Here is a 14,793-nt window from a genome sequence, read left to right as displayed (position 1 = left end):
GGATACATTGCTGTGTGAGAAGGGAAACCTTATACTCAATCCTGGTGGAAACGGGAAGCCAGTGGAGTGAGTGGAGGATGGGGGTAATGTGCTCATGTTTGCACACTCTCATCAGGATCCTAGCTGCAGAGTTTTGAATGTATAGGAGCCTTTGCAGGCTCTTGCTAGCGATCCCGATAAGAAGTGCGTTGCAGTAGTCCAGTCTGTAGGAGATAAAGGCATGGACCAGTTTTCGGCATCTGAGAGGGAGAGAATGGGGCGGAGTTTGGAAATGTTGCGGAGGTGATAGAAGGAGGTCTTGAAGAGGTGGTTGATATGGGATTCAAAAGTGAGTTGGGGGTCCATTTTTACTCCAAGATTTGTGACTGCTAATGAGAGGGATATTGGAGCCAGAAAAGGTGATGCTGGTTATGGGCAATGATTTGGTCTGGTGGGAAGTGCCGACCTGTTGAGTTGGAGGAAGTTGTGCTCCATCCATACCTTTATCTCTTCCAGACACATAATGAGTTTTGACGGGGATGGCGGTGATGATGAAGGTGGGGTTGCAGCTGTGGCATTGACATAGAGCTGTGTGTCATCAGCGTAGCAGTGGAATGAAAGTCCATGGCGACTGATGACCTGACCAAGGGGGATGAGGTAGAGGATGGGGCCAAGGATTGACCCCTGGGGGACACCGCAAGTGACTGTGTGTGGGTTTGATTTGGAGGGACCCAGGGAGATGTTTTCTGTCCCGTTTGTGAGGTATGACTGGAACCAATTGAGGGCAGTGTCAGTGAGTCCGGTGGTGAGGTGGAGCCGGTTTAATAGAATGTCATGGTCGACTGTGTCAAATGCAGCAGATAGGTCCAGAAGGATGAGGAGAGAGGGAGAGCCAGTGTCGGATGAGATCCGGAGATCGTTTGTAACTTTTACGAGTGCAGTTTCTGTGCTGTGGGCGGAGCAGAAACCGGACTGGAATTTTGCGTAGAGGTTGTTAAGTTTGAGGTGGTTTTGAAGGTTGGTGCCAACTGCTTTCTCAAGTACTTTGGATATGAAAGGGAGATGGGAGATGGGCCTGTAGTTTGATAGGACTTCTGGGTCGAGGGTGTGTTTTTTGAGCAGTGGTCTGATTATGGCTTTCTTTAAGACGGGGGGGGGGACGTGACCAGTTTGGAGAGAGTGATTTATAACAGAGGTGATCAGGGGACTTAAGACAGTGATATGGGTTTTTACCAGGGAGGTTGGGAGAGGGTCCAGGGCACAGGTGGAGGGTTTCATCTTCCTGATGATGTTCTGCACCTCTTCTGATGAAACCACAGGAAAGCAGTTTAGGGGTTGTGAGATGGCATATGTTGGGGCAACAGTTTGGGTGGGAGGACGGTTGTGGAATCTTTGAAGTGAAAAAATCCATGAAGTGATTGCACTGCTCTTCTTTGGTGCCAGTAGGTAAGGGGGAGGGGGATTGTGGTTTGAGAAGATGGTTGACAGTGGATAAAAGCTGTTTGGAATTGCCTGGATTTTTTCTGATGGCATCAGAGTAAAACAGTGACCTTGCCTCTTTAAGGGACTTTGAATATTGAGGTTGGTGCTCCTGGTAGATTTGTTTGTGAACAGTGAGGCCAGAGGTTTTGTAGCACCGCTCAAGGACCCGTCCTGCTGCCTTCATCTTCCGAAGCCCATCTGAGAACCAGGGCGCTGAGCGGGTGAAGGTGACTTCTTTGGTTTTAACAGGTGCATGGTGATCCAGGAGGCTACTCAGATGGCTGTTGTAGTAGTCCACTGCTTCGTCGGCTGATGAGAAAAATGTGGAGAGATGCTGAAAGTCTGCTGCCAAGTGTTCTGGGTTTATCTTTTTAAGGTTTCTAAAGCAGATATTTCGTATAAGCTTGGAGAGGCTGGATGAGGATGGCAACTCCATAGAAATTACCTTATAGTCAGAGACACCTAGGTCATATACCTGCAGGTTGGTGAGAGGGGCAGAGTTTGTGATGACCAGGTCCAAAGTGTGCCCCCTGGTGTGTGTGGGGACATCAACAAGTTGCTTTAAATCAAAGCAGTCCAGTAGTTGAAGAAATTCAGCAGAAAAGCGGCGGGGGGGGGGGGCGGTGTCGACGTGGATGTTCATATCACCTAAAATGATAACGTCGGCAGAGGATGTGCAGAAGGTTGTGAGGAGATTTGACATCTCAGGGATGAAAGATGAGTTTGGTTGTGGTGGTCGGTAAATAAGGAGGAACAGCACGGGGGAAGGGGGCTTACATTTAAATGCAAGGCATTCAAATGAAGAGAGTTCAGGCAATGGCTGCAGAGATAACTCCAGATCGCTGCGATGGATGACTGATAGGCCGCCATCACGACCTGTACTGCGGGCTTTCTGGAGGTATCTATATCCTGGGGGGCAGCTCTCATTTAAAGAAGAGAAAGTATCTGGTAGGTGCCAGGTCTCTGTGATTGCACATAAAATCCAGACATTTATCCAGTATGTGATCGTGTATGAGGCAGGATTTGTTGGTGATTGATTGGGCATTAAACAGTTAAATTTTGCTGCTGGATGAAGCAACAGGTCTTTGCAGTGGCCGTAGCAGACTGGAGTCCACTCCACGTTTTTTATCCAGCTCCCTGAGGTGTTGCCATGGAGACGCCCAAACTACTTATCCAGTAGGAGACGTCGCTCTGATGACGTGTGTGTGAGGGGCGACAGGTCGCGTGACTGACCAGAGAGCCGGGATGGCAGGACATGTCCGTGAGTAGAGGAACTTTTTTCGGGAGCTTCTGTGGATATAGCGCCGGAGGCGGAGAAGTCTAAGTTGTTTAATCACGCGAATGAACAGTGGAGTGAAGAAACTGTTGATATTCATCAGCTGGTTGACAGAGTAACTCAACTTAGTGGTGCCGGCGGCAACGTGGGAGAAGGTGCACTGCAGGTTGTTTTTAGCCGCGTAGCCAGGATGCTACAAGGACTTCCAGCTATGCGGTGGCTATGGCGATGGACGGTTTCACGTTTTCCAAGGTGCACCTCACAGCCGCGGTAGCAGTGGTGATGGTGCAGATCCAGGGAGTCTCCGAGCGGTGTTGTGCTAGCAGCAACAGGTAGGCAACTGCTAGACTAGCATTTACCTAACAATCCAAAAAAAGGCCCACTGGTCGGACGCGGACAGTGAAAGGTTATAAAAAAAAAAAAAAGTTTGTTTTATTTAAAAACTCGGCGTTGTTTTGGCTCGACTGGAGAAGCGGCGAAACAGACAGTGCCAGCGTCCTCAGCGGTGCCGACCAAGCACTTTTTTATGAACAGCATAACAGAAGTAACAACAGCAGGTTTTCTGTGCACCATAGAAGGCAAGTATGTGAATTGGTATTTAATATACCTAAAACAGCATTTCTTTGCAATTAAAATCCAAAATTCCTTTCAATAAAAAATCGGTACAAATAAAATCCAAAATCCCTGTGAAAATGAATATAAAAACAGTTGTTTTCAATATTTTGTCATAAGTCATCACAATATCCTAACAAATACATTAAAGGGATAGTTCAGTGATTTTTGAAGTGGGGTTGTATGAGTTACTTATGCATAATTATACCTTATGGAGATGGTGATCAGCGATGTCATTTAACAGAGTAAGGAGGAGAAGTGGAAGTCTCAAAAGTCACAGTCCCACTGTTGCAAAGAGGAGCACCTGAGACCGACTTTTTCGCCACATTTTAACAGTGGGACTCAGACTTGCGCGACTTCAATATCTCCCCCAAACTCTGTTAAATGATATCACTGATCATCATCTCCATAAGGTAACATATTAATTATGCATATGTAACTCACACAACCCCACTGAACTATCCCTTTAACATATTGAGTGACTTTGTGCTGTGCTAACTCATAGACAACTGATGTCATAACTGACATGGTTAGCAGTCCAGTAACTGTTCTGTGTTTTAACGGAACTACGGCATAGAGCAAGTACCAAGAACAAGGACAAAGCCACTCTCTACGGACCTCAGACATAAGATCATGTCTGCCTTGAGGGCAGCATAAGATGTATAATGATTTGGCAGCCGTAAGCACTCATTGCAGGTGGATGAGGTAGGAAGGTGTCTTGGTCCTGTGGACTGCACTTCTTCCAGCTTCAGGTTTTTGCATGGTACTTCCCAGCCAACCCAGAATCTCATGAGCTCGCGAAGACTGTCTGCAGATGCTAGGACCAAAAAAAAGAAAAGGTATTAAAAACTGCATGACATTCTCATTTTAAAGATTTATTTATCTGGTCATGTAAAAGTAGCAATGTCACACTGAAAAACATGTATTGTGATGACTAAAAATCCTGCATTTAAAATGTATGTTTCTACAGTATGTGTCCATGCTGGCAAATTGTCATGCAAGTATTGCCAAACTGTATTTACAGTTATAGTGAATATTACAAAATATTCAGACTAAATATCTGTAATAATATTATCACCAAGTTGTATACTGTAATATGATTTGTTAAAAAAACACGTCACAAATGTTGGAAGGTATATTACTTTAATACTCATGTGACTCTGCTTAGTGATGAAATAACAGACCAGACTGTTATAGTGTGGTCTAGTGTAGAAATTGTACCTTCTTCCACAAACTGGCGAAAAAATCCTGTAACTTGCATTGTCTCATTTTCCAAGTCATCACTGTCACTATCGTTGGTCTGCCTCACATGAAGCCAAATGATGGACTGCAGGACCCTCTGTAATAATTTGGGGTAGAGAAATAGCTTTAGCATTAAATATTCAAACTGTTAAAACATTACAACACACTACGAAGACAATTTGATAAGTTTACCTCAGGGTTGATTTCAGCTTCACATTCTCTAGGAAAAAGGACAGGCACCACGTCTGGTCTCAAGTTAAGTAGTGGCCAGATACCAGTTTCTTTCAGTCCTTTCTTCACCTGCTTTATTTGCATATTGAGTTGACCGAGAACCTGTCAATTTGACTTAATCAATGTTGTATTCATACACTTTCATTTAAAACATCATTGTGTCAAGGAAAATATGTACTCCTCAAATACAGACTATTTGCATCAACTGCAAACCTTTTTATTCACCGCGTTGAGTTTTTCTCCTTCATTCTGGTTGGTGTTTATATCCCACCTCAGGCCTGTGTCAACAACACCTGGCTGACCAGATCACCAGTATGGAGAGACAACATCCAGACTCCCTTCTCATCATCCTTGGGGATTTTAACAGAGCAAACCTCAGACACGAACTGCCTAAATACAGACGGCACATTAAATGTCCCACCAGGGAAAAAAACACACTTGACCACTGCTATACTGTATTAAAAGATGCTTATCGCTCTGTTCCCCGTGCAGCTTTGGGACTCTCTGATCACTGTATGGTTCATCTTCTCCCAAACTAAGCCTGTGGTCAAAACTGTGAGGAGATGGACCAGCGAGTCAAAACTGGAGCTACAGTCCTGTTTAGACTGCACCAATTGGAGTGTTTTTGAGGCTGCATCTTCAGACCTGGACGAACTGACAGACACTGTGACATTGTACATCAATTTCGAGGACATGTGTGTGCCCACCAAAACTTTCGCCACTTTCAACAACAATAGCCCTAGTTCACAGCAAAACTCAAGAAGCTTCGTCAGGCAAATGAGGAGGCCTACAGAAGTGGGGACAGGCTCCTGTACAACCAGGCCAGAAACACACTGACAAAGGAGATCAGAGTAGCAAAGAGGAGCTACACTGAAAAGCTGGAAAACAGGTTTTCAGCCAACGATCCGGTGTCAGTTTGGAGAGGCCTGCAGAACATCACCAACTACAGGAAGCCCCCCTCCTCCGCTTTGGGGACGCTTCAACTGGCTGACAACCTGAATGTGTTCTACTGCCGACTTGATCAGCCCACATTCACACCCCTCACCCGCTCCTCAAACATCACACCAACCACCTACACCCCCTGCTGTCACCTCCCCCCTCCCTCCAGACTCCCCACCCGCACTGATGGTCTGTGAAGAGGATGTGTCAGCTCTTTCAGAGACAGAAGATCAGGAAGACACCAGACCCTGATGGCGTGTCCCCTTCTTGTCTGAAAGTCTGCGCTGAACAGCTGCACGGATCTTCAACAGATCACTGGAGCTGTGTGAAGTCCCCTCCTGCTTCAAACGCTCGACCATCATCCCTGTTCCCAAGAAACCCTCCATCACTGGACTGAATGACTACGGGCCCATCGCACTGACGTCTGTGGTCATTAAGTCCTTCGAGAAACTGGTGTTGACCCATCTGTAGCTTGCCAACCGGGCAAACAACCCCCTAACCATTGTACGTGTTACATTTACTTTGTAAATGTAACACCTCCCGATTCTGATTCTGATTGAAATTTCATTGAAATTTACTTTTATTAATTCCTCCCATCTAACTGGGAAATGGATTCAAGTACTATATGACAAATAAACAAAAGCATCATACTGGGGACAACATAAAACATCAATAAAATGTTGGAAATATTACTTACAGCGTGACTGAGAAGCTGCTGTAAAAGGAGGAGTTTATTGGTGGGTACAGGGAAATACCACTCCAGACACAGGTTGGACAACGTTGAGGTCTCTTCCCCAAGAAGACAAATGTCTTATTACCAATGGCAAATATACTAATTGCATTGAAAGATAACGAAAAATAACAATTAATACCAAAGTTCATTTGAAGTCCATGTTTTAGTTTTGTGATGGCTGATGAGAGGACGTGTCTCGTCACACCTCTACTAATTGCAGCATCCCCTACAAAAAAGGTATAGTAAGTAAAAATGTTTTGGTCTTAAATGTACCGTAGTTAATTTTGGAAGTACTACCATGTATGCGGCAGCAAAAAGGTGCTGCCCATTGGGTGTTCTCACGCTGCTCCTGTAAAAGGAAATGAGGGACAAATCTTGCTCCTCATCATTGTCCCTCGCATCCAGTGTCAGAACAAGAGTTCCCTGGTGCTCTCCTCCCTGCTTCAATTGCTTGAGGAACAGCTGGACCGTATTATATGTATCTGTCACCTGTTTCCATGTTGATAATATACAAAATAAGATAGATCAAAATATATACGATAGAACAATTTTTTCAATATAATAATTTTCGGCAGTCCATTCTTTAACATTAAATAACATTTAACATTCAGTTTTTAAAATGTGCCCACAATGTGAGTAATGCATAAAACTGTAGTGATTGAATGGATACAACCCTGGGAAATATCATGGAAGATTTCACAAATGTATGTGGGCCAAAATACAGACAAAAAAAAAGACTTACCTGTCAAAACACTCACTTGCGTGATAAGGGAGCCATGACTTTAGGATGTTCCTCTGGCATATAGGGCACCTCTGTGAATACAAGGAAATGAATACAACATGCAAATAGAAAAACATAGTACAAAAAGTTACACACAAATCGTTGTACGCATGTGTGACTCCTATGTTTCGCTTGCAGATCATGTGTTAGACATTTGTGACCTTTTTGAGAGTATTTTGTCTCCATACACCATAGCCAATTAGCATAAGATAACACCTCATCCCACACAACAATGGAGAACACCTATGTAGAGCAGTTTCTTTCTTCCCTTGAACAGAGCCTTAACCCAGGCTACCCTGTATTCATCAGCAAGTTGAATTTCAGTGAGTGTAGGAAAGAAATAGACTCACTACTGAACAACAGGTGCGATACACAAAGTGTATCTAAAGGCCCATTGTTTAGATGTTTGTTTCTGATTTTTCACAGGCAAAACAACCTTGCCTTTCAGAGCAAATCAGCATTAGAAGTGGAGGTAGATTCCCTAATAGTGCAAAATGCTAGTCTGCTCCACGCAGTTAAGACAGTTCATAGGAAAGCCCTACGCTACTTAGAAGACCTGCACTCAGCAGAGTTAGAACTCTGCTCACACAAGGAGGAATTGTTTAGGCTTAGAGCAGAAGGTCCTCCCCCACGTCAGTCTCTCAGCCAAAGTGATTCAGGTTACTCTGGTTCACACTACTCCCTTAAGGAATGGTTAACAATCTCTTCCTATCTCTCTGATACAGACATTGAGGAGACATGTAGCTTATCTTCTAGAAGGTATTATGCTCAGTGTTCTTTACAGCAAATGACACATGACACCTTAACCTGTGCTCCTGTCTCCAAAGCAGGGAGCAGCACATTTCAGGATAGTCCAGCCTCATCTGTGCATTTCCATGAGATTATTGACAGCTGTTCCGTCCCTGCCTCTCAACCAATGAGAACAGCAGCGCGCGATGGACATGCTTAAGGTAATGCTAGCTAAGTCTCACCTTCATTACAATTGGCATCACAGTTCCCCCGTCTTGAAGTGCTTGAGTCTTTAGCAAATGACATTGAACATTTTGATCGAGACAACTCTGATCAAAATATTGACAATTACTTTAGCGAACTACAGAACACCCTAATTGATTTACCAGCTTAGCCCACTGGTCCTTTCCCCTGTATCATCCGCTTCCAAAAACTCCAATGGATCAGATGTGCACGGTCCTTCCTCTGATTCAACCTCACCTCTCCTCTTCAGTTGTCACTACAGGCAGAAAGCTGATGTCCAGGACCAGGTTGCGGTGCTCTACCTTTGTGTTGCCTGCATTGTCCTCCAGCTTGTATGTGTGAGTCTGAAGGTTTCTCTCTTTGACTGTGTACATTGTGGCATTCCATTTATCAGCAAGCTTCTTCATTCCTCTCTCACCTTTGTTTGCAATGAGCACCCTGTCGCCAATGTTCAGGTAAGTGCCTTTCACCTTTCTGTTGTAGCCTTTAGCCTGTTTATCTTGTTCCATGAATGCATGTTGTTGTGCAATTCTGGCTGCTTCATGGAGATGTGACATGAGTGTCTTCGCATAGCTTTTGTAGTCGACAACCACTGGGTCATGCAATACTTGCCTGAACATCACATCCACGGGTAGCCTTGGACAAAACATAAGCTGGAAAGGTGCATATCCTGTGGTTTCATGCACCGTTGCATTATATGCAAATGTCAGAGTTTGCACTTGCTGAGGCCAATTGTTTTTATCCCGGAGAGGAAGAGACCGCAACATGTTCCCCAGTGTTCCGTTGAATCTTTCGGTTCCTCCATTTCCCATGGGGTGGTATGCTGTAGAACGTGATTTGGAGACTCCAGAAAACCTGAGCAGTTCTGCTATTAGCTCACTCTCAAAGTTAGCTCCCTAACTTAGTAAAGTGGTCTGTAATAACAAGAAGAGACAGAGTGTTGTTTTCTATCCTCCGCACTCCAGAAATTCAAACACACTAACTCCATGGGGGCAGAAGTTCTGATGTTCTCAAGGGGGGCTCGAGCGTCTTGGCCAAGATGCAACTTTTACAGCACCTCACATACTCTTTTACATCAGACTCCATTTTGGGCCCAAAAAAACGCTGTCTCGCTAGATGCAGGGTCCTTTCCTGCCCCTGATGTCCAGCAACATCATGGATACCATGAAGTGCTTTGTCTTTGAGACTGTCAGGCAGAACATACTGGTGTCTCTTTTGTTTACTGATGTGGTCCTTGACAACCCGATAGAGGACGCCGTTTTGAGCCTTTCCCACTGCTTCATTAATGGACACAGGATCACAGGGACACTTTAAAGGGTCAGACAGGTACTCCACACCACAAACTGACTGTTTCACTCTGTGACACTGGACTTTCAACCGAAAAGTGTCTTGGATGCCATCATGACTAACACACTCAGCTTCAGCGAAGAGGTGGCTGTACCGCTCTGTGATGAGCCTGTTACTGACCGTTTAGCAAAGGGGTCTCTGCTGAGTGCATCAGCCACAATGTTCTTGGTGCCAGGTATGTGTTTCAGGTCGAATGTGAAAGGTGCAAGCTTAGACACCCAACGCTGCTCACATGCGTCAAGCTTAGGTTTCGTCATGATGTAAGTGAGAGGATTGTTATCAGTCCACACTGTAAAAGAATGGCCTCTCAACCAGTGGCTGAATTTCTCACACACACTCCACTTTAGAGCTAGAAACTCAAGTCTGTGCGCTGGGTAGTTCTTCTGAGAGCTACTCAGGGTCTTACTAGCAAAAGCAATGGGACGTGCTTTTCTTTCACCAGCTGGTATCTGTGAGAGCACAGCCCCAAGCCCGTCCAGTGAAGCATCGATGGATAGAACTAGAGGCAGGGAGAAATCACGGTGTGAGAGTACAACACAGTTCAAAAGACTCCCTTTTAGATTGCACAGGGCCTCATCACATTCATCTGTCCAATCAGAGGGCTTGAGTTTTCTGTAAGAGCCGGCGTTAGTTTGATCTGACTTTTCCACGCCTCTTTTGTCCAGCGGTAAGGGCGAACAATGGTTTGGTGACAGAGGAACAGTTAGGTATAAAGTGCTGGTAGTAAAAAATCATTCCCAAGAAGGATTTTATCCTCTTCACTGATGGCGTACAGCCATCGTCCTCCATCAGGTCTGCCGTCGACATCTTTGATATGACCTCAACTTTTGCCGGGTCGACAGCCACACCGTTACCATCTATAATGTGACCCAGGAATTAGACTGAGGATCTCATCAAGTGGCATTTCTTGGGGCTCAGTTTAAGGTTTTGGAGTCGGAGCCGTTGAAAGACAACCTCTAACCTCTTCAGAGCCTCCCCTTCAGTCGCTGCAAACACGAGCAAGTCATCACGGTAGCACAACAGGCTGCTGAAATTCAGATCACCAAATATGCTGAGCATCATTGGCATGAATGAGGCGGGGCTGTTGCACAGACCTTGGGGCATTCTGTTGTACTCGTAAAGCCCTATAGGGTTTGTGAATGCAGTGAATTTCTTGTCCTCCTCTGCCAACGGAATGTTATAGAAACCAGAGGTCAGGTCCATGGTGCTGAAATAGGTGTTTCCACCCAGGGCTGCCAGACAGTCTGACTGATTTGGTAGTGGGTGTGCATCCTTGAAAGTTCTTGCATTCAGCCACCTAAAATCAGTGCAGAGCCTCAAACTTCTGTCTTTTTTCCACATCAGTACAAGGAGAGAAGCGTACTCACTCATTGACTTCCTTATCAACTCCTGTTCCTCCATTTCAGACAAGACCGGTCACAGCTTTTGGTAGTGGGCAGGTGGCACTCGCCGATAAGGGAGGCGAAATGGTCTCTCATCGATGAGTTGAATGCTCATTGTGGGATTTGTTGGGTTTTCCCTGTAATATTGTAATATTGACCTCACTATGTAAAGTGCCTTGAGACAATGTATGTTGTGATATGGCGCTATACAAATAAAATTGAATTGAATTGAATTGAATGCGATGCATGAAACATTTTGCTTCACCACAGTCCAATGCATGTTTGGAAAAGATGTTATTGTACTTTTCGAGCAGCTCAACCAACCTCTCTTTCCCTGTGTGATCAGCGTGACACTGGTCGATATCAACATCAGCGAGCCCAACCTGCTGTAGTCGCTATTTGAGATCTGTGGGCTTAGCAAAATCATGTTCCTCCTGTTGGCTTCTTCAGGTTGGCTAGTGCCCTGGAAAACCTCAGTCTTTCACAGCCAAACAGGGAGACACATCCGCCAGTTTACAGTTCCTCTTCAGGGTGATGGGCTTATCTGACATGTTTGTCACCTTCATGGGAACCCATCTATCACCCCACAACGGTGTAAAGACACGGCTGACCATGATGTTACCGGTGCTGCCTGGAGACATGGGGATATTATGTGGTAGTTTACCCCAAACTTCACCAGAAGAGTGACTGACTGCTGGAGCTTAACAGTCCTGATCCTGTCAGGGAGCTCCTCCCCTCTCCAACGATATAAATTTGCCATGAGGTCAAGAAACTGCTCACACTCTGGAAGGAGATTGCCACTGGAGATAAGTCGCCAATAATCACTGGTCATTTTCAACTGATGCATTAGGAATCTGATGACGTTTGTACCTATGGTCAAATCATCACGTTGTCCGGGCACTACAAGAACAGGCACTGTGCAACTCTCTCCATACAGTTTCATTTCCACTTCATACATACACGTTGGTCTGCTTAGTTTACCTCCACAGCCTACTAAAACAACATCCTGAGTAAAGGGGATGGGTTCCGAGAGGAGATTTTCACTCAACATCTTTTGTTCTGCTTTCTCACTGAGTGTACAGGCCATGGAACCAGAGTCAAGCATCCCCTGCACCTGAAATTTGTTATTTATGTTGACTGGAGTATAAAACAGTTCATCAAAGGGACCCATTCTCTGTGTGTTTTGAGCTACTACCTTAGCACCAGCCGGTGCTGCTGCACATGCTCTCATATAGTGCTCTTCAACATAACCACCGTTGAGGGTTTCTTCCTCCTTTGTGCCCACACATCCCCTCACCAGATGCGGGCCAGCTAGTTTAAAGGCTGGTTGTTCTGCAGTGGGGAGGTATGCTGACCCTGGCTGGGCCGGCAATTAGGGCAGTTTCTCTTGATGTGGTTGGGCTCGAAACATGCTAGGCACAAGCGTTGTTGCCGGCAGTGTGCAAGAGTGGAGTGCTCCGAAGATTTGCAGACCCTGCAGGATCGCTGCAGAAACTGGTCAGTGGAAACTGGTTTGTGCAGTGTGGTTATTCTGTGAGAGAGCACAGTCGAAGAGACCAAAAAACATTTTCAGGCAGTTGTCATTACAAGGGGGTCTGAACACGCTGCTCTCAGTCTGCACAGTGACTCTCCTGTGTGTCATGTGGTTACTGAATCGTCTAGTGCAGGAGCTTGAGCACGAACTGTCACTGGTTTAAAGCACCTTGATTTAGAGCGCATCTGTTCTTTCATTTCAACCTGGTAGCGGTCGATATGCTCCTGAATCTCACTGGCTGTCCATTTATCTGGCGCTTTAAACTTCAAGACAGCAGCGAGATTGGGATCTGGGCAGTATTTAACAAACATCATGGCTGCTTCCTGACAAGGGTCTTCAATACGTCGGCCAAGCCTTTTCAAGCCCTACTCTGCTGCATCCACTGCCTTGCTCAACCGGAGCCAGTACTCAACAGGCGTCTCCCCGGTCACTGGAATGGTGTGGTAGAAGTCAGCCATAGGTATAGATGAATAAGTCACTTCCCTAAAATGCTGCCTGAGAATGTCGTAGATAATCTTTGGATTTTCTTGAGGTTTCAGGGATGGACTGCTTCTCAAAGTTATCTTCACAATGTTCATTTGCCTTACCCATCAACTTAGACATTATTTCAGGGTGCTGCTCTTTCAGTAGTATGCCTCGTTTCCTTAAGTACACTTCCATTAGCTCCTCCCACTCACAGACTGTGTTCTTGTCAGACCCATCTCCTCTGTAAACTGAAGGCTCTCTCACATCAGACTGCAGGACTAACTTTGCACCAGTCAAGTTGAGGCAAGTGGAGTCTCTGGGTTGCTGCTCTACACTGCTCTGAGCTTGTGTGTCACTAGCACCTCTTTCTTCGCACTCACTCTTTAACTGTTCTCTTATAGTCTGTCCTACCTGCTGAGCAATGTGTTATCAAGTTTCTTAGAGCTGGATCTGATGTGACTGGGAAGCCTTTCTACATGCACTGCTTCTCTGGCTGGGGTCCTGGGTAAACCACTGATGAACCTCCACCTTCCAAAAGAAAAGTTAAAACTTTGTCTGGATCCATTTCTCCCAAAACATATGTCATTTCAAAAGAGAGGAAAAAAAAAAGTCACACTTAACTGTACGCAAATAATTTGACAAATTTAGCCTCTAAACAAAGAAGGAACAGTTGCAAATATTATATATTATAGTTGATATAATAATAGTTGATCGGTTTCACATTTGATACGTGTAGCATCCTCTGGTGACCAAGCTGGTGTTCCACAGCTCCACAGCTCTGGTGATCCACAGCTCCAGAAGCGATGATGAACCAGTCTGAAGCAGCGTGGATTCGGGTCACGGCACCACTGTAGCCGGTCTGGCCTGTCAAACCATCTCACTGTTCGGTGGACTCTGCATTGTGTATTGTAGTCAGATGACAGTCTTGCCAGCCAGCAGGAATATTTATTTCTGTTTGAAACATCAAAATGAGTACAGCACTGGTTTCTATCACTCGCGCCTCTCTCTTCAGCAGGGCAACTAGCCGACTGAATAATTACATTCACAAATGAATATTAACATTTTTTACATGAACAAAAATGTACAAAAATAAACAGAATAATAAACAGGGAGCCCACATACCTGTGTGAAACATCAAAATGTATACAGCACTGGTTTCTATCACTCGCATCTATGAGGGAGAGAAAACAGCGGTGCGTAAGAAACCACCTGCACCGTATCGCCTAGCTTGAACACGGCAACTCTTCAAGTTAGCAAAAGTGCTGCACCTACTCAGAAACCTGTTTACACACTGCAGTGACTTAAAACCGACACAGACCAAAGCCTATGACTTATACAAAATAACATTTAGCTCTGTTCAACACATTTCGCGGAGAAATAAAAGTAAAAATAATAATCCTACCTCTCTTCAGCAGGGCAACTAGCCGACTGAAGAGAGTGGCGCGAAACCGCCGGAAGTAACACACTTCACAATAAAACGCCTTTCTTCAAAATAAAAGCTCCTCAAAATAAAGTTTTAAATACAACTCAAATATACAGAAAACATTAACAAAGGAAGGGATTTTTGGTGAAATATAAAAATGAATACATGGGCTACATCGACAAAAAAATGTGAGCTACACTCTTTAGTGGACTACCCATTTTTCATTATCTGAAGCATTTATCACTCATTTATTAGTTTTAATCCTATAGTCACAATGTGGACGTGGTGATGAGTTTGTCCGTTGAGGTGTCCAGAGAGCTGCAGACCTTGGCGTGCTGTTTGGCTGGTGGACTGGGCTGGAAAAGCCTTCTTCCACTCCATGAGGAAGAGCAGCA

At 45.0% G+C, this 14,793-nt stretch overlaps 1 protein-coding gene across 14 annotated transcripts; it reads right to left on the bottom strand.

Moving 5' to 3' along the window:
• Positions 1-3,149: 3,149 nt before the first annotated feature.
• Positions 3,150-14,421, bottom strand: LOC118317415. Of its 14 annotated transcripts, XR_004795429.2 has the most exons (11): positions 14,248-14,391; positions 14,098-14,146; positions 13,697-13,926; positions 13,387-13,503; positions 7,237-7,307; positions 6,792-6,983; positions 6,634-6,720; positions 6,459-6,550; positions 4,784-5,172; positions 4,571-4,688; positions 3,150-4,166 (listed from the first exon to the last, which is right to left on the bottom strand). XR_004795429.2 is itself a non-coding variant. In XM_035646071.2 (5 exons), exons 1-5 carry the CDS (start codon positions 6,641-6,643, stop codon positions 3,916-3,918), a joined length of 612 nt encoding a protein of 203 aa, XP_035501964.2. In that variant the 5' UTR covers positions 6,644-7,217; the 3' UTR covers positions 3,150-3,915. The 14 variants fall into 14 exon arrangements, 1 of the variants encoding a protein (XP_035501964.2); XR_004795427.2 differs by having other exon boundaries at positions 6,634-6,983; XR_004795425.2 differs by having other exon boundaries at positions 6,459-6,720.
• Between the last annotated feature and the right edge of the window lie 372 nt (positions 14,422-14,793).

This window comes from Scophthalmus maximus, chromosome 8 (genome assembly GCF_022379125.1).
Source record: "Scophthalmus maximus strain ysfricsl-2021 chromosome 8, ASM2237912v1, whole genome shotgun sequence".
NCBI classification, from domain to species: Eukaryota; Metazoa; Chordata; class Actinopteri; order Pleuronectiformes; family Scophthalmidae; genus Scophthalmus; species Scophthalmus maximus.
The sequence above is the reverse complement of the archived record's forward strand: the minus strand, read 5'-3'. Positions and strand labels throughout refer to the sequence as shown.

Excerpts from the sequence above, each read along its gene's own strand:
- LOC118317415 (XM_035646071.2), bottom strand. Across the intron at positions 4,925-6,458 it reads AGCAGCTTCTCAGTCACGCT|GTTCTCGGTCAACTCAATAT; the intron begins GTAAGTAATATT and ends TCAAATTGACAG. Across the intron at positions 4,167-4,570 it reads TCGCCAGTTTGTGGAAGAAG|CATCTGCAGACAGTCTTCGC; the intron begins GTACAATTTCTA and ends TTTTGGTCCTAG.